This window comes from Perca fluviatilis, chromosome 9 (assembly GCF_010015445.1).
Source record: "Perca fluviatilis chromosome 9, GENO_Pfluv_1.0, whole genome shotgun sequence".
Taxonomy (NCBI): Eukaryota; Metazoa; Chordata; class Actinopteri; order Perciformes; family Percidae; genus Perca; species Perca fluviatilis.
In genome coordinates this window covers 23,320,084-23,337,982 of record NC_053120.1, presented here as the reverse complement: position 1 = coordinate 23,337,982, position 17,899 = coordinate 23,320,084, and the positions used below count along the sequence as shown (strand labels likewise).

The 17,899-nt window shown below is 38.4% G+C and overlaps 2 protein-coding genes across 2 annotated transcripts; both read right to left on the bottom strand.

Moving 5' to 3' along the window:
* Positions 1–2,285: 2,285 nt before the first annotated feature.
* On the bottom strand, positions 2,286–6,205 carry ccl44 (chemokine (C-C motif) ligand 44). The gene is made up of 5 exons (XM_039810444.1): positions 6,038–6,205; positions 4,811–4,940; positions 3,959–4,106; positions 3,403–3,481; positions 2,286–3,315 (listed from the first exon to the last, which is right to left on the bottom strand). Exons 1-4 carry the CDS (start codon positions 6,099–6,101, stop codon positions 3,443–3,445), a joined length of 381 nt encoding a protein of 126 aa, XP_039666378.1. The 5' UTR covers positions 6,102–6,205; the 3' UTR covers positions 2,286–3,315; positions 3,403–3,442.
* An 8,685-nt stretch (positions 6,206–14,890) lies between these two features.
* Positions 14,891–16,519, bottom strand: pole4 (polymerase (DNA-directed), epsilon 4, accessory subunit). The gene is made up of 2 exons (XM_039810185.1): positions 16,091–16,519; positions 14,891–14,899 (listed from the first exon to the last, which is right to left on the bottom strand). The coding sequence occupies exons 1-2, from the start codon at positions 16,337–16,339 to the stop codon at positions 14,891–14,893; spliced, it is 258 nt and encodes an 85-aa protein (XP_039666119.1). The 5' UTR covers positions 16,340–16,519.
* Between the last annotated feature and the right edge of the window lie 1,380 nt (positions 16,520–17,899).

Below are 17,899 nucleotides of genomic sequence, written 5' to 3'. Positions count from 1 at the left end.
CCAGTTATTTGGGGTCATTTTTCTGTTTGATAACTGTTTTAATATAATGTCAGGCAAGTTCAATGTCAAAGACAGTTGAAAATAATTTTTAAACGCTTCGTCATGTTTTTAGGATTTGTATAATTAATGATCCATACATTCAAAGCAGCATAAACTCCTTACCAGCATCAGTGTTCGAATACACAGTATAATTTAAGAGAAACACCACATTAATGAATAAAAAGTAAACCAGCTGATTTTCAACTCGTGAATATGTAAATCTGCACTTTGGCTGTTGCATGACTTAACACTTAATACATATTATTTCTTTGAAACACTTATTCATTGACATTCTCATTACAACTACCTCTCATAGGACTTAGATATGGAGTGCTACACACAGACATACTCAATGGAGCATATCAGCAGGATGTAAATGCATCAGTCTTAAAATTGTTTAGAATATTTATATGTTACTTGAGTTTGCTTGCACAATTTAATTGTACAACTTTGAATGTACTTGACTGTTAAACACTGGAGGGTGTTGTGAAGAAGAATATTTGCTACTTATCATTTTGAAGTTGATCTATTTCAGGTGAATTGGTTGAATGTTTTTCACTCAGTGATTTCATATAAATATATTGGTGTGTATTTCCTGTATTTCTTTTTTTTATTGCTTTTGGGTAAAATTATTATGGGTAAAAGACTGTACTGCAACACAGTCATTTTACAGGAATACCTGCAGTTATACTCTCTTTTTAGTTATGTTAGTAGAAGGAAATATCAAACAAGAGAATGAGAACAATTTTTGTTTCATTTTTTCTAAAACGTTCTTGTTTTTCCATTGTAAGGTTTAATTGATCTTGTATTGGATCTTTTTTTAGATCACTGGTTTATGATGTATAAACAAGTGTCGTTTCAAGACCATTAGAGAACTTTTTGTTGTTGGTTACAACAATGTGCTTACCATCAGTACACCTGCCTGTCTGCCTTTTCTGCATTATAAGTCTATGAACTTTAATACTTTTAATGTTGTTATATTTGGACTGGGATAATATATTGCAAGCTAATGATTGATTTGTTTTGTTTTGTGAAAAGGTACTGTGAAGAAAGTTTGTGAATGCCTTGAGTAATTTAATGTACAGTTGCTTTATGCTTTTTGGTGTTGATTGTTTTTGAGAAAGGTGTAGTGTATGATTATGAAAGTTAAAAGTTATATACCATTTAAAGCTCTTTAAATTACTTTGTGTCACTTGTATGCCCATTACGAGGTCTGACTTTAGTTTCAAGGCTTGATGTTATTTCAGTAAAAAGCTTAACATTTTGATGGACAGTTTATGAAAAAATGTGACAAATAAATGGCTCAGGAATTGAAGTGCGATTCTCATTATTGTGTTTGTGGCTACCCCTGGTGGAGGATATTCTCCTGTCCAGACGCTGTTCTCATTAGAGACACACATGGGTCAGATTTAAGATGAGATAACAAGTTCATAATAATAATAATAATATACAACTAGAGAATGTGTTGGTTCCTAACTAGAATCTACAGCCATGCTAGCAGCTCTGTGAGGCTGCAGTGCGGTCCTTTGAGCTAAATACTAACATCAGCATCGATCAGTATGCTAAAATGCTCACAGGGACAATGCATACATAATATATATCTATATATATATATACACAGTATATTACACATATAAGACAGTTTACTATGTTTACCATGCTCATTGTTTTAGTTTAGCAGGTTAGCATGCTTATAATTTGCTAGTTAGCACTAAACACAAAGTGCAGCTGGGGCTGATGAGAATGTCTTTAGTTTTACAGGTCTGCCTCAACTGTGTGGATTCCTGCACATTCTGCCTCTCTGTCCCTGTCTTAAGACACATTTCCACCAGGCCCCTTCAGTGTTATTCTTTACCTGTCCACCAAATGCCTTCAGACTGTTTTTATTCCATATCCCGCCACTCCCATCTGCCCTGCAATCACCTAATTCTTCTCATCTGAGCGTCTGCACCTCATTTACTCATCAGCTGTGCTGCCCCTTCTCCCAGTCAGTTGTCAACTTGTTGTCATGTCTTTGTGGTCATGTTTCTTTGCTTTGTACCTGCCTGCTTACCTTTGTCTGCCTGTGCTTATTTGTATCTTCACTCATTGAATCGCCCCTATCTGCCTCAACTATCTGCACGTGGTTCCCTTTTACTGCTGCCTTACACTCACTTGCCAGTCAGCATGGCTAAATAAAGTGTACATTGCAGTAAATAAGACACGCAGTCGCACACAAGATACCTAGAAAAAGACAGTGAGGCAGCTTTGGTTATTACTTCAGATTAATTTATAAAATAGTTCACTTGAGATACTGTGTTTTAACATACAGTGCATTCTTCTACAATACAATACTTGTGTGCTTCACACACAATTGAGCCCTCTACGTTTTAAACAGCCTTGCCATGTGGTGAATTGAATCATGAATACTTTGGCATAGTTTAGTGACGGACTATTGGTGAAATAGACAAATGTAAACTGCAAATGCGTAGATATTTAAATCTCGGGTAGATGCCTGAGGGCCTCATTTTAACAGATTGACTCTGGTTTCATGCTGAGTTTACAGTACAAACAGTCAATTTACAGAGTGGACAACATATCAGGAACATTAGGAACATTTGCTCTTTATGTGACACGGGAAGTTGTATCATGTTGAAATCTTCTCTCTGATCCCACTTTGATTTCACCTGTCTAACAGTCAAATGCATCAGGTCAAAGCCTGAAGAAGGATTTTTAAACTTTAAGACAACTGGATGGAACCAAACAAAGTTACTATATAGAGAGAAGTTCCCCGATATTTTGCACACTGCACTGTGATGAAACCCTACTACTTTACTGTGTGCAGTGTTATAAACACATTACTAAAGAATACAAGTCACAAATAAGCATAGAGTATCTCGCTGATGTACAACATTCTATAAATATCACTGCTTGTTTATCGTTTGCTTAATTACACTTTTTTCACTGATTTCACATCAGCCACAAGTAGTAATGTTGCAGAGGGAGACACTTCCAGTCAGACTCTGGCAAATAACAGTATGAGCCATTTAAAAAAAAAAATCAATTCAACGTATCTTACAAGTAAACACTCCTCGGTTGAGGCTGTTCCAGCCGTGTGTTTGAGAATATTTCAAGCACAGTTCATGTTTAAATATCTAAAGCCATTTTAAATATGTATTGCTGCCCAGGTCTGGTCCCAGGGAGACGGATAGTGTAGATAGAGAGAGAGACGAGACTATTGGAGAGTCAGCAAGCTGCGCCGTGTAAGGATGACGAGCTGCTGAAAGTTTACTTGGCCTGTAGAAAAGTATGCAAAAATATAAGGTGAGACATTTAAGAGAGGTACTTTCACACATTATATAACCAGCACTGAAAAAAACCTACCTATGACTATGGGTTTTCCTCCATATTTGACGGCGCTCCATCACTCCACATTGAGAACCGCCCAGTTATCTTTCTTGTCCTGATGATCACAAGAGGAAGAAATCTATGAATGTCTCAGCTAATGCCCTCAATATCTCAAATCAACCATCATCGATCACATGATCTACTTTTGGCTGAATCAATTTGATTTAATTACATTTAATTTAATTGCATTCAACATGGAACTCCCTACCCATCCACATCCCTGACTATACTGACCTGGACACATTCAAAACCATCACTCATCAAAAGTCACCTCTTTAGATTAGCCTTCCACATAAATTAGTCTTACATATTATCTACTGTTAGTTACTGGGTTTATTGTTTTAATTGCTTTTAATATGCTCGTTTCATGTGTTGGTTTTATTGCTTCATCTGTTTTTAATGTGCTAAATCGGCTGGTTTTACTACACTGTAAAGTGTCTTTGAGTACCATGTAAAGCGCTATATAAATAAAATGTATTATTATTATATAAGTGTATTGCTGGAGGTCAAGAAGCCGTGAAGTAGCTTGTACCTCTGACATGACAGGCAGGTTGTCACGAGGAAGGAGCCACGTGGTTCGGTGGGCCTTGACTCTCTGTCTCTGCAGGAGCTTCCTCAGCAACCTCTTCACCTTCCGGTCTCTGGGGTCTGCACACTTCACCGCCTTCTTCGTGTAAAGACTAATACAAATAACACAGTACTTATTACACCACACAGGGTGACAGTACAAGGTGCACAAACCCTACATTTTAATCTTCTGGAAGCACAAGATTGGCAAAGAAAACAATGATTCAGCAATAATGGGGAGGGTTACAGAGAGAGTTTGAGCCCAAAGGAATCACAAAGAAGATGGTGACTGGAAATAGAGTCAAATAATGTTTTTTTCCTCTGGTAGTGAGAAGTCAAACTGTGATCAAAAGTGAGCAAAGTTGAAGAAAAGAGGTTGGGAACCACTGAAATATAGAGGACCAAAAGAAACTGTTGAATCCACTGTATAAGAATTCTCATGTTTTTCTTAACTGGACCGCATGAAAAACCAAGCTCCTCATTCCCCAGCTACATCAGATTTCTCTGACCCACTGGAAACAATAGGTATCATAATGTGGAATGGTTTACTTAACTAAACCCTGCTGTTCTGACTGAATGGCTGCGGCAGGACTCAGCTGGCTTGAAAGGTATTTTCAGATGGCTTGTTATTCCCACATATTTCCTTTCTTACTTCCCTGGCAAATAAAGCTCTGAGCCCTGCCATAACAACATGACCTGGAAAGATGACAATGCCTCTCAGCCCGGCTCTGCCCTCCTCTAACAAGAGGCATATTTTCCATGCCTGCAGATTGCTGTGTGCTCTTTAGCTCCAGGAGTGGATAGTTGAAATACTTGCATGATGGCTTGTATACTGCAGTCGGGCCCCTCCGTCTGCACCTCAAACCGCAACACATCTTTGGTACGCACCTTGCCCTGGGAGTACAACATGCAGCACTGGATATCCCTTTGCATCTGCACACCTTTACCTGGGGAAAACAAAGAAAAAAAGAGCAAGACAACATTAGGAAAGGGTGTCAAACTAAAGCAAATCAAAAATATTATACTGAAGTTCCTTGGTGTCAAGCTCAATTCATTATGTTGGCTTACTGTCTTCTATTTCACACCTTACAAGGTAATCTCAGAGTGAAAACATTTTTCTCAAGTGAGGACAGGACACTAAAGTAACATCATGACAGCCACAAAAGTTTTAAATAGTATGATTATTGAACATTACCACTAATAACACTGACATTGGATAAGGAACATTTAACATTCATATTTACTTCCCATTTATATTTATTTCACATAATTATGATTTTTAAACACTTTGAAGTCAATATCCTGATGTTAGCAAAGACTGAAACAGCTTTAGTAAACAGCCGAATGTTGTGTGCACATGCCCTCTAGTTTCATATGTACACACTCACATATGGACACATAATTACACACAAGAATGTCAGAGGAATTACAATCGCATCCAATTGTGCTGCAAAACATACAGAAATGAGAGGCAGAGAAAGTGAGAGAAAGAGAGGAGGAGTGTGTGTTTGTGTGTAGGGGGTGCCATGATGCCTTTTCATCCAAATCAAAGGTGTAATCAAATTAAAGTGTAATGGAAAAAGCAGGAGCAATAAGAGCTGTAAAATAGGACAGTGCTGCTTTGCTATGCCACAAATGATTTTGTATCCATCCTCAGGAACATCACTGCACTTCCAGTGCTTTCACAACAAAAAAAACAGACGAGACGACACCAATCACACAGACTGAGCCTTGAGACTCTTTTTCTGTTGAGTGTTGTCTGATTTACGATGCTCGTCCTCCTGCGTTCTGCCCCTCTGTTTACATCCATGCCTCCCTCACTGCTGCTCCTGCCGCTGTTCCTCTTCTCTCCTTTTCTGTCTTCGCCATCGCTCTCTTTGCTACACTGTCCACCTGCAGGGTGCATGCAACCCATGCACCCTGCACACACACACACACACACACACACACACGCACACACACGCGCACACACGCGCACACACACACGCACACACACACACACACACACACACACACACACATATTAAGTATGGTTGTTTCCTACCTTCCACAGATGCCAGGAGAATAACAGTCAGAAAGATAACAGTCAACATCTGCAGCATGAACATGATGAGGCTGGCAGAGAGGAGGAGAGGAGGATAATCTACTCTGTCACCTCTCCTTCTATGGCTGCCTCTCTTATATTACTCCCTCCCTCTCTTTATACCTCCCTGCCCATCTCTCACTCACTCACTTCCACCACCTCTCTTTTTCTGTCTTACCGTCTTCCCCTCCCACCCTCTGTTTATCCATTTTCAGTCATTCTCACACTCAGCTCAACTCCCTCCCTCATCCCTTTTCCTTTCACACATATCTCACCTATCACTCATTTCTTCTTTCCTGCTTCTTCACTCAGGATGGCAAGCCTGATTTGTCTTATTTGAGGCTTTAAATTCCTCCTTCATCCTGCCTCATCTGTTGTCCTTAGTGCATGTTCTCCTCTAGGACTGAAAAAGATTTAATGGGTGAAATCGACAAGGATTCACCCTGTGCCTTTCAGGTTGATCAGTCCTGATTTGACATTTAAATGGCACAAAACATGTTAATTTTCATCCAATTAACCCTGGTTTGCAGCTGTATAATGTAGTTCTGGAAACTCAGACGGAACAGTAGGCGTGTCTGACTAGTGCATCTGGATCAGACTTGCAGCAGAGCTATGTTCTCTCTGTAGGATTCCAGACAAAATGCCAAACACAACCAGAAACTGTGATAAACTGAATGTCTTAACTTAACTTAACCCTAAAAGACAACATGTTTAAAGTAATCATGGTTCAAAAATGCCTGTTGTAGATTGTGATATTAAATGTACAGTATGTTCTTGTACTGAACTCCACCTGTAATTGTGCTTTTGTTGTTATTGACTCTGAAGCCAAGTCATCTTTAAAAGATTAAGACCCATTTTTGATTTTATTTTTTGTTGTTCTATTTTATCTCATTGAAAGTGCTATACTGTATACAGTAAATGCATTTTGCTTGTTTGTTATGGGTAATATCCCCTCTTTATTTGCACATTTTGGAAGTGGAGTTCCACAAGGTGCGGTACTCGGCCTCTTGCTGTGTTCAGATTTTATGCTCCTGCTAGTTCAGGTTACCATCAAAACAATGTTTTCTTTCTATGCTGATGACACACTGCTGCATGTTCGATTTTAAACTCACAACGTAGCTTCTTTTTAGGGGTGTGCTACACTTCTCCAGTGATAAATTACACAAATGATTCTTCAAACAAATAAAGACAAACTTACATTCTTTTGTTTGGCCCTTCTAACTGTGCCTCTAATTTACAGAACAAACTTGAAAGTCTGGCAGCCAGTGTGAAACCAATCCATGGGCATTATTTGATTCCAGCCTTTGTGGCCAGTAAATGGATGTTTGAAAAATATGCCCTTAATATGTATTTGCTGACTTTCCATGTCTGACCATAAATCATTATAAAATTGTTACTTAGTTTCCATAACTGGACACCACAAGAATAAGCTGGAGGCTCTATCTGAGAGTCAAGCATCTACATCCATTACAGAGTGGCTTCAACAGAAAGCTGCATCAGGACCTGATTATACCAAGAGAAACCAGAGAAATTGATGTAGGCCTGCATCTGTTTTAAGATATTCCTTTGAACCAACCTTGTGGGTAGAGAAGATTGACAAACACAGATGCCAAGTCAGATGATGCCGCCAACAATAACAATAATATAAATATGGTCGATCAAAGGCCTGATTAGGTATGACAGATGCATAAATGTTGCTACATCTCATTGCTGACACATTAAAATGACATAATGTTGAATGTGCCTTGCTAATTACTAACTATAATTGAGATGCTATTGTTATTAATAAGGAAATACATGAATGTGTTTCTGTCTACTCTAGCAGGTCTGATTCACTTTATGATAATATATAGACTGTGTGGCCAGGAAATATTTTATGTCTTTGTTTGTTTGCTTTTTGCTTGGAGCACTGCTCATTCCCATGTCCTTTAAAAGGTCTCGCCACCCAAATCTCCTATATGTTTAGTATAAACCAGCCTTTTAGATATCAATCTTTTACTTGATGAGGTTTTGAGATATTTGCCAGTGAAACAGCAATGCCACTCAAATACATGGAGGTGAATGGAATGTATTTTTGTGGTGTTCAAAGCACAAAGCAATACAACTTTGCATCATGTCGAGAAACAATATCCTGGGTACTGATAAAACACAGACCTCAGCAGTTTACTAATCCTTTTTTATTATAGCTGGAATTGCTGAGTAACTCTAAATGAAGTGTGTGAGTTGTAAAACTGTGTTTTGTTGTAATATGGCTGACCCTTTAAAGAGCAACTTCACACAAGTTGAAAATCTTGTTTTAGCTGACTTCCAGTGGTTTATCTTGCTGCAGTGATAGAGAAGTGTACGAACACAAACCAAGGACACTGCGGTTCATGGTCAGGGCCTTAACCCCCAGACCACCAGGTCCCCCCAAACACATTACCAGTTTGTTAAAAACCTGTTTATTTGTCACCACTCGTGCCAACTTTATTTATTTATCTGTTGTTTTCATGCCATATCACTAACTCTCCTGTAGTTTCAGATCCTGACACTCCCTCCTGCCCTGCAATCATCTCATTCCCCTCACCTGAGCATCCCCGACCATCTCCCTGTCTGCACCTCATTAGCCACTTTCTATATTTAGCAGCCCAGAGCCATTCTTCCTCTGCCACGTTGTCTAGTGTGCATTGCCTAGCTTTGCAGCATTTTTGAGTCCTATTTGTCTGTTTAAACTTTTTTTTTCCTGATTCTTGGAGAAACATAAACCAACTGCCCCAAAAACCTAACCTTCGTTGGATTTGTTTGCCTGATCTCCTGGTTTTGACCCTTGCCTGCCTTGAACAAAGTAAAGCTGAACTTTCCTGTTACATTGATTGCTTTTGTTTCGTGCTTTGAAGTTCTAGTCCGCCACTTATTCAGGTAATTACATTATTTTCTCTTTGGTTATTTAAAGTTCCCTGTATGTCTTTACAGAATGACAACAAATTAGCAGACCTTCAGGATTGTGGATAATTGCATCCTTGAACATCCGTAAAAATGTAACGTGTCTTTTGAGTGCACTTCATTCTGAATCTACTGTGGCTGCTGTTGGAGGGTGGAGAAACTTGTATCTTCCCTCAAGTTATTCATGTTGGATTGATATCAAAGTCTGACATTTATAGTAAATGGTTTAGATAGCTGAAAAGGCTTCTGCTATCATTTTCCGTTGTAGATATGCTTGGAAACGTCGTACATGGAGCCATGTTATTTATGTTGGCCAGTTATCTGCAAGGAGAAACAAGAATGTATCACCAAACAAAAAGGAAAGAGGAATACAACATACATCTGTAATGGTGTCTCTTTTTTACGTTACTTACAAAACTGTTCCTATGGTTAAATACATAAATGTCCAAATTCCAACAATACATTACACTTCATTAGTCAAATGCTTTGGACATACTGTACTCTGGGGAAAAAAAAGTTAATTACATTGGCAGGGCAATATTGAAACCACGAGTCACCTCTCATGCAAGGAATTATTGCTTTAGACACTAATGTGGGACATAAAACGGACACATTTGTAAGGGTAGAGGAATATGGGCCAGCCAAAGTTCCTGTGGTTAAATAGATCTTAACATTAAGCAAATTATCCTTTGGCTCCTGAAACACTTGGTGGAAGAACTAAGAAATATTCATATAATAAGGCAACAATGTGTCGCTTATGGGCATTGTGTGTGTGTGTGTGTGTGTGTGTGTGTGTGTGTGTGTGTGTGTGTGTGTGTGTGTGTGTGTGTGTGTGTGTGTGTGTGTGTGTGTGTGTGGAAATCAGGTTGGAATGTCAGCTGCAAAAACATACCTTTCACATGACTACAGGTTGGCTTGTAAGCCAGATACATTTTCTGCATATCTTTGCAGCAATTAAAATCTCTCCTGTCAAGGTGTACAGACTCACAAAGCTGTGAGCAATCTGAAACAAAGCAATAACAGTGAAAAGAGGGGCTGAGGGGGTAATGTCTTCTGGAGGGATAGTATGGCCTCCTGCAGATGTATTTGAGGTCTGGGTTCACTAAATATAGCCTAGGAGATCTTACTGTACCTGAATGGGATTTCAGAAGGATAAAATGCAGGGGGCAATACTTCAACTGATCCCTGAAATGAGGCAAACAGGAAGATGCATGAAAAAGACAACCAGCTGAATGGAATGCAGTTGTGAATGCAGAACGATAAACCGCACATTCTTTTCTGCGCTAAAGACATTAAGATGATCTGATAATCATTTAGCCTATAAGTAAAAGTAAAAAGTAAAAGTATAAAGGAATGGTCTAAGTTGGAACTCCCTGTAGTTGTTAAATGTATTAAACAAAGTAGATATGTAATTAGTAAGCTTTAAAGGTGCAAATAGGCAGCTTTTTGGATGAGAAGGTGTCAGTCAGTCAGTCCACCACTTAGGTCCAGACTAAAATAAAATTGACATTGTTGTTTTTAGTGAAACGCTCAATATATGGATATTCATGCTGTGCCCAGACAATGTGCATTAAAGGTCCCACGGCATGAAAAATTCACTTTATGAGGTTTTTCCAACATTAATATGAGTTCCCCTAGCCTGCCTATGGTCCTCAAGTGGCTAGAAATGGAAATCTGGAATATCCCCCTTATGTTGTCATAAGGGGCAAGGTTACCTCCCCTTTCTCTGCTTTGCCCACCCAGAGCATTTGGCCCACCCATGAGAAAGAGACATCATGGCTTGCAAACAAACGAAGCATGGCAGTTGTTCAAGGCCACTTTGGTGATTCCCTGACTTTTCCTCTTGCACCACAATGATGTTCACATTTGTTTTTAGTTTCACCTTTCTGTAGCCGGGTGGTGAATTTGAACACCATCACATTTATTTCTGGTTTGTTTCAATATGTATTTTGCGTTCAAAAAATGAAAGAAATGTGCATTTGTTTGTTTGTTGGCAGAGGATACATTTTTAGTTAGTTATTCCAGCCACTAGGTGGCGGTGTCACACGCCAAGAGTTGCGCGGTGCCTCTTGGTCGCTCTCTTTTTTCCTTTCGGGCCGATCAGGGAAACAGCACGGTGGAGAATCCTAAGTACATTGTGTGAAATAAAAGGGTAAATATTGCATAACTGGTTAAAAACATGTATGTACAAAAGGCTAAAATGATATCTGTATTCATCTTTTAACTGGATGATATGTTATAGATGAGATTGACTTTGGATGGATGTCGATGGATTTTGTGTGTAGCTGCCGACGCCAGTGTTTCCATGTGTTAGCGAGGTATTGTTAGCATGCATTAAGCCTCACCTATGCTAGTTTATATGGTTATTGGTAAAGTACAACAACTGTTTGTGTTTTTTTATTGTATTTAGACATCAGAGTGACAAGTGTGTGACGTTGTGCGCTCCCCGGTGAAGCCCGTTTTTTTTTCAGAGTCTGTATTCTGGGAAATGTAAGTGCTTTCTAAATCAAACTGTACATTTAAGAATCAACTGGAGTTTATTTTGAAGGTATATTAATATTGTTTTATTTTTGTTTTCTGTCAGTGTCCTTAGCCACTGCCGTATGTTTCGGATAATTTTGTGTTAATTATTTTATTTATTTTTTGGTTTAGGCCTTTCTGCCAAATTGAAAATACTGCCAATGTTGCAGAAATAAACTAACCCCGAAGAAGTTATTGTGTCCTGTGTGGGTCTTAGTTCAGCAGGCTACATTTCTATCTAGCGCCATCATAAGGTCAACATTTTAAATTGACCTCCTTTTTGACCACATACCTGCAAAACTGACATTCCATCAGCCTCAGCTGTACTTAATCAGCTAATGTTAGCATTCTAAACATATTTGCTAAGCTTAAGTTACCACTGTCATTATGAGCATGTCACCATGCTGACATTAGCAGTTGGCTCAAAGCACCTCAGCACAACCTCACAGTCTTTAGGCTAAGCTAAGCTAATTGCCCTTTGGCTTTAGCTTCATATTTAGCATACAGACAGAGTACTATTGATCTTCTCATCTAACTTTCAGCAAGAAAGCAAATAAGCGCATTTCCCAAAATGTTAAAATATTCTTTTAACATCAAGGAGAAGCAATATATTCACAGTGGAAATACCTGGTTGTACTTTATCTAAAGATAAAATAATTTTACTCTAATTTGTACCTGTGATCGTATTACAAATGTCATTATAATTTGTTTTACTAGTTTATTTGAAATAACTAACAAAGCCACATGATAAAAGTGTATTCTCTTAGCATGCCATTTTCCCATCAATTTAACCAAGGACCATCAGGCCAGCCCTAGATTTACTGTTCATGTCCTACTCTGGGCAGGAGGAGGTTCTACATTTTCTTTTCATGAGATTTCCTTAATGGAATGTCTTTATTGACTGTGGAACAAAAATTATGTCCAATCCTGTGACATGTGATTATATTTTATTAGAAAAGAGCACTCCATGTTCCCCTGTGCCAGTCAGGCATTCCTCTGCAGGGAGTTGACTGGTGCTCTACTGGAACCAAACATCTGTGCTTCTCACAGGTCTGTTTCCTTACTCCCCGAAACACTAAACCCAGAAAATCAGCTTAAATACACTCAGGCATTTATTTTGAAAATCCCCGCTGTAAAAACTCAAGGGGTCTTGACTGTGCCTAGAGTGTGAAACTGAACACTTTGGAAGTGTTTAACAAATGCTGCCAGAAAGAACAACACACATCTCGGGTCTAGAGAGCTTCAGATACATTCCTAATGCAAACTCAAAGTTCCATGTGATTTTCCCAGTGTCCTACAAAAGTCACTGTGTTGAGCTAGATATTGAACCTTCACCATTTCACCACTGGCTCGTATTGCACTGAAATGTACTGCTGCAGCAGCAAAATGGCGCATTTAACAAATGCTAATGACGCTATATTTACATTTACACTCTTCCAAGAGATTTACTGTCAGTAACATTGAGAAAGTAAAGTGATCTAATATATATGTAAAATACAAAAAACATCTTTGTCCTTTTGTCGCCAATGATCCGACTGAGCCCAGCCAATATTAGCTTAACACAGACGTCTCAGAATCAGCAAATATGTTGGCCGATAACCAGAGAAATAGCAGTACAGAAATGCCAAAGATATGTTGTAGTTATTTGGTGTCACCATTATGTAGTTTGTCCACCAGTGAGCTAACTTAATTGTATTTTCCAACTATATGTCCCACTCTGTACATATCCTAGTCACAATTCTTTTAAAAACCAAATCATTATGAAATATTTTGATGTTTGTTAAAAACAAACCTCATCCAATATATGGTCTTTTTTTACCTCTTATTATAATATATATATATATATACACACACACAGACACACAATATATAAACTTCTGTATATAGGAACGATATTGGCCGCACCTTTCAACAATGCAAAATAATCCAAAGGATCTTGTACAAATTATAAGCAAAATTAAACAGGGCACACAGCGTTTTAAGCCATAATACTGAAGGGTTAAAGTATAGTTTATGAGGCATATTTCCTCTTCTTTACACATGCTTTGTAGGAGTGTATTTTGGTCCTAATTGGCATATCAAGCAGCAAATTCAAATCAGTACAATTAGGTAACATTAACGTATCAGCATTGAGATGACCAAAATGAAAAGAAAATACCAGAGTGGTGCCCTGAAATGATAGAATAAACAAACAAAAGCTGAATTCGCTGCCAGGTTTCCTATAATAAAATCAGTTTAACGCAGCAAATCCAGTCAGTTAAGATTACATCTCGCCATTTTAAGTAGCAGGGAGCCTTCCTTTAAACGTGTCAACAAGGGCAGTACCCTGGATAGTGCTTGCATCCCTGGAGGTCCCAGGATCAGCACCTTGGACAGAGGTGTTGACACATTCAGTTTAGAATGTTAAAAATTATCCACCTGAGCTGTTCAGGAAGACAGGAGGAAGCTATACAATGTAATAATGTAGAACAATGTGGTTTCCCACAGAGTGTGAACGTTACTTGCGTCTCACCTAGAAACATCTTGCCGTCATTCCTGAGAGATTGATTCACTCTAATTTCTTTTAATGTCTTCTGATAATACATGACTGTGATTTAAAAAATAAATAAATAAATAAAAAAAAAGTTTATTCACCTCCTGCTTCCATAAAACTCAAAATTATTTGTGAGGGTGTGGGTGAGCTGAGAAAATGGCAACAGAAACAGACAGGGAGGCCTGAAGAAAAGTGCAGCTACATGTTGCAAAAATTACAGCTATATGTTGCAAAAATTACAGCTATATTCATGAGCAAGGAACATGGTTAGTGAAAAGCAGGGCTGTCCTCAGCATGTCATAATAATAATTCCCATTCTTGAGTTTAAAAAAACCTAATAAATGGCACTAAGATTCCCAGCCTGGGACTGAAAAATTAAAGCTGATAAAGTAATACATTGCATAGTTATATGTTTTTTTAATGTAATAGTAAAATTATTTACCAACGTGGAAAATCTCAAGCCCTTATAAAGTGGTATTTTAACATTGATCACAGACAGATTGACAATATTTATCTTGCAAATGGGGATGTAACAAACTGATGAAGACTAATTCATTCGAAAAGAAACTGTAAAACTTACATTTATTCCATTGTACAGTAGTATTTCACAAATATTTACAGAAAAAATGTACACATTACCACTGATGTCTTCAAAGTTAAGCATGACAAATCTAAATGGCACATTGTAAAAAAACAACTTATTTCTAAATATCCATTTTGAGAGTTTGACTTACAAAAGTACCAGAAAGGTGTTCACAACAAATCGTGTCCCTGTAACGGAAAGTTTCTTGGATGGTTGCAGATATGTAATGTTGTCGTCTTTTGAAGCAGCATTTAATCTAGTGTGCCTACAGAGAAAATAAAAAAAGTATTAGAACAATCTGTACTGGTACAAAGAATAAAAAAAAAAAATTCTTATTTTACACATGTATTCAACCTGTTATAAGTGAATTTAATTATAATCAGGCATAAAAAAATTTTTTTTTTTTTTTTTTTTTTTTTTTTTTGCATTGATCCTATTTTTTTTTTGCGTTCTGTTGGTAAACAAAAAGGGTCAAAAAAATTTTTTTTTTTTTTTTTTTTTTTTTTTTTTTTTTTTTTTTTTTTTTTTTTTTTTTTTCAAAAAGTGAAAAAAATTTTTTTTTTTTTTTTTTTTAATTTTTTAATGAGCATGATGTTAACAATCTATTTTTTTTTACTTTTCATCTACAAACATCAGCACCATATCAACTTTTTCTCTTATCTTTGTCTTTCAATTTTCTAATAAATTAAATTTTAATTTTTGATATCTTCCCCCCAATATCGATATGGACCGGAGCCCAAATGAACCCAAAAGAAATGGGACCTGATTTTGCACAGCACTTGTCACATTCCTGACTTTTTCCACACTTCTTTGCCTGGCTTACCTTGCTATATTCAATCTGCTCAGGTTCTCACTTTAACTTTTTAGTTAGAGATTATAAACTCCCACCAGCTGCCTGCCAAATTCATTTTAAAGGGCACTCATTTTTTTGATGCACGATTCCCTCTGTAGTTTGGGCTAGCTCTCAATGTACTGTACTTGTACAATATGTCTGTTGCTGTAAAGCACAAGGTCCATTGTTTTGTGGTGAAAAAATGGGATGTTAAGTTAACCTTTACAAGTGTAAAGTGTGACACTACATTGTGTTAGTATTACCAAGTAATGTTACATTCAGGTCATATAGTACCTTTGAGGTTATTCTGGAGAATATTATAGACAGTATTTGTCATGTTGCATTAAAAACTTGTATATCTGTATACTTGTATAATTGGAGCACAACTCTCCTGATAAAGATGCAGGGATAAGAGTGTAAAAGGTTCAATGGTTGCAGGTTGTGTGCGCATCTTGAGAGGTTTAGGCCACTTTTACTTTGCTGGTGGAACATTATATTGATCATATATTAGAGAAGAATCACATTAAGATTGAAGACTCGTTACGGACTAGCTTGCTGTTCACATTGTGAAAGCATGTGGAGTATTCTGCGTTATTGCAGGACTTCCTTCGTTGTTGTTTTTACCGTGGCTTTAGCGATGATAAACACAGACTCCTGGCTGGCGAGCGACACGTCTGGATCGGTCTTCATGAGCGCCTTGATGCGGGCCAGCGGGAGTTTGGACAGTCGGCTGTGGCTCACGGCGGCCGCGGGGCCTGTCTGCTGCTGGGTGTTCACCTCCTCCGCCTCGGCCCCGCGGCTCTCCTCCTCATTCACACACCGGTCAGGGTCGGGCTCCGTGGGGGTGACAGGTGTAGCCGCTGTTGCTGCCATTCTCCGTTTTTAACCCGATCGTTATACTTCAAAAACACACAATTCACTACCGTTTTCTACCAACATGTCACAGATGATGACAACAACATCATACAACAGCGCGCCAGCAGCATGTGTTTCCGGCCTTTCGGTGAGGGGCCTAAGCTGATTTGTCAGCCAGTCACCATGACGCCCTGCCTCTTCCTCTCCCGCCAACTAATCTTCGTTATTGATTGGCCAGAATGTTTACCAAGCTCTGGCTATTGGCTAGAAATAAACGTCAATAAAAGCAAGTTGCCTGTTGTGTGCAGGGTCCTGTCTGGATCCCCACCAACTCCTGAGGGAAGTGTATGGAAGAAAATAAAAGACAAAAGTATTTTAATTTTAACAGCCACTGAATACTAAATATTAAAACATTTAACTTGTGAAACATGTATCTGAATTTGTTTTTTTCTGACTTCACCTCTTTGAAATTAAAATAAGAAATTTCTTGATTTGCAATTTTAAAAGCTGAATGTGAATTTCTTTTTTTTCAAAGGTCACAAATTCAGATCCCAAACTTAAAGTTTCAGAATAAAAACAAAAAATTCAAATATAATAAAAATGTAGATGGTCAAATTCCATTCCAAAAAAATCAAGTTAAAATAATTCACATAGCAACATCTCGGTTACCCAGGACATAATAGGCAATCAAGCCTGAATGCAATCGAACCGACTTCTGGCCTATCAGAGCACGGCCTGTCAGTCATGGGATCAAAGATAGCGGCTCGAAAATTTAAAGGGGTGATAGAATGATTATATAGGGTATTTTACACTGTTCCTTAAGGTCTCCTAATGGGGTATGTAACATTGGTTGGGCTGAAAATTGCCCGAATGCTATTTTATTAGGCCCTTAACTACCCTGTAAATATGGCTCTATTTGGAACAAGAGCTTTTCTTCCAAATATGGTATGCTAATGAATATTCAGAATGAGCTACGCGCTGATTGGTGGGAGACACATGGGAGACTCGGCAGCAGGCCTCATATTTCAGACACTGCAAAGTTATACATTGTTTGTCGGGCTATTTCGTTATTAAATTCACTTCTGAGACTTTTTTAAGCGAGAAATCAACTATATAAAGCTCAAATATGGGCCGTTTTATGAAAATTGATGGCTAATTGCAAATTTGGTAAGACTGTGTGTCGGAGTTCAGCCGCTGGTGCTGCCTCGCCGCCCGCCGGTGCTGCCTCGCCGCCCGGCCTGTCTTCCTTCACAGACCCCGGCCTGCTATGAGGTATTTGGAGCTCCGTCACGGCTGGCAGCCCACAGCAGGGACTACCAAATGCTGCTGCCCTGACAGAGCTCCAGGGCCTTCAACTCCCCTCTTCCTGCTAGCTAAATGGCCCGTTGTGTGAGAGTGAGCGCGCGGTCAGCGAGCTTGTTACAACAGCAATCTCTTACCACATGTTACACACATGTCACGCCACTTATACAAAATCTAACTAAAGGTCTTATAAAGCTAACAACTGTGTCCGATTTCAAGTTAATGAATATTTGTGAAGACAAAGTGTTTCGTTAGCTGCGACTGTCCCTTCAATCC

What these genes read in the sequence shown, in the direction of transcription:
- ccl44 (XM_039810444.1), bottom strand. Translation starts at nt 6,101, where the DNA reads ATGTTCATGCTGCAGATGTTGACTGTTATCTTTCTGACTGTTATTCTC. An exon ending in TCTCCTGGCATCTGTGGAAG is followed by an intron (nt 4,941 to 6,037) that starts GTAGGAAACAAC and finishes TGTTTTCCCCAG; the next exon opens with GTAAAGGTGTGCAGATGCAA. An exon ending in ACCTGCCTGTCATGTCAGAG is followed by an intron (nt 3,482 to 3,958) that starts GTACAAGCTACT and finishes TGTGATCATCAG; the next exon opens with GACAAGAAAGATAACTGGGC.
- pole4 (XM_039810185.1), bottom strand. Translation starts at nt 16,339, where the DNA reads ATGGCAGCAACAGCGGCTACACCTGTCACCCCCACGGAGCCCGACCCT.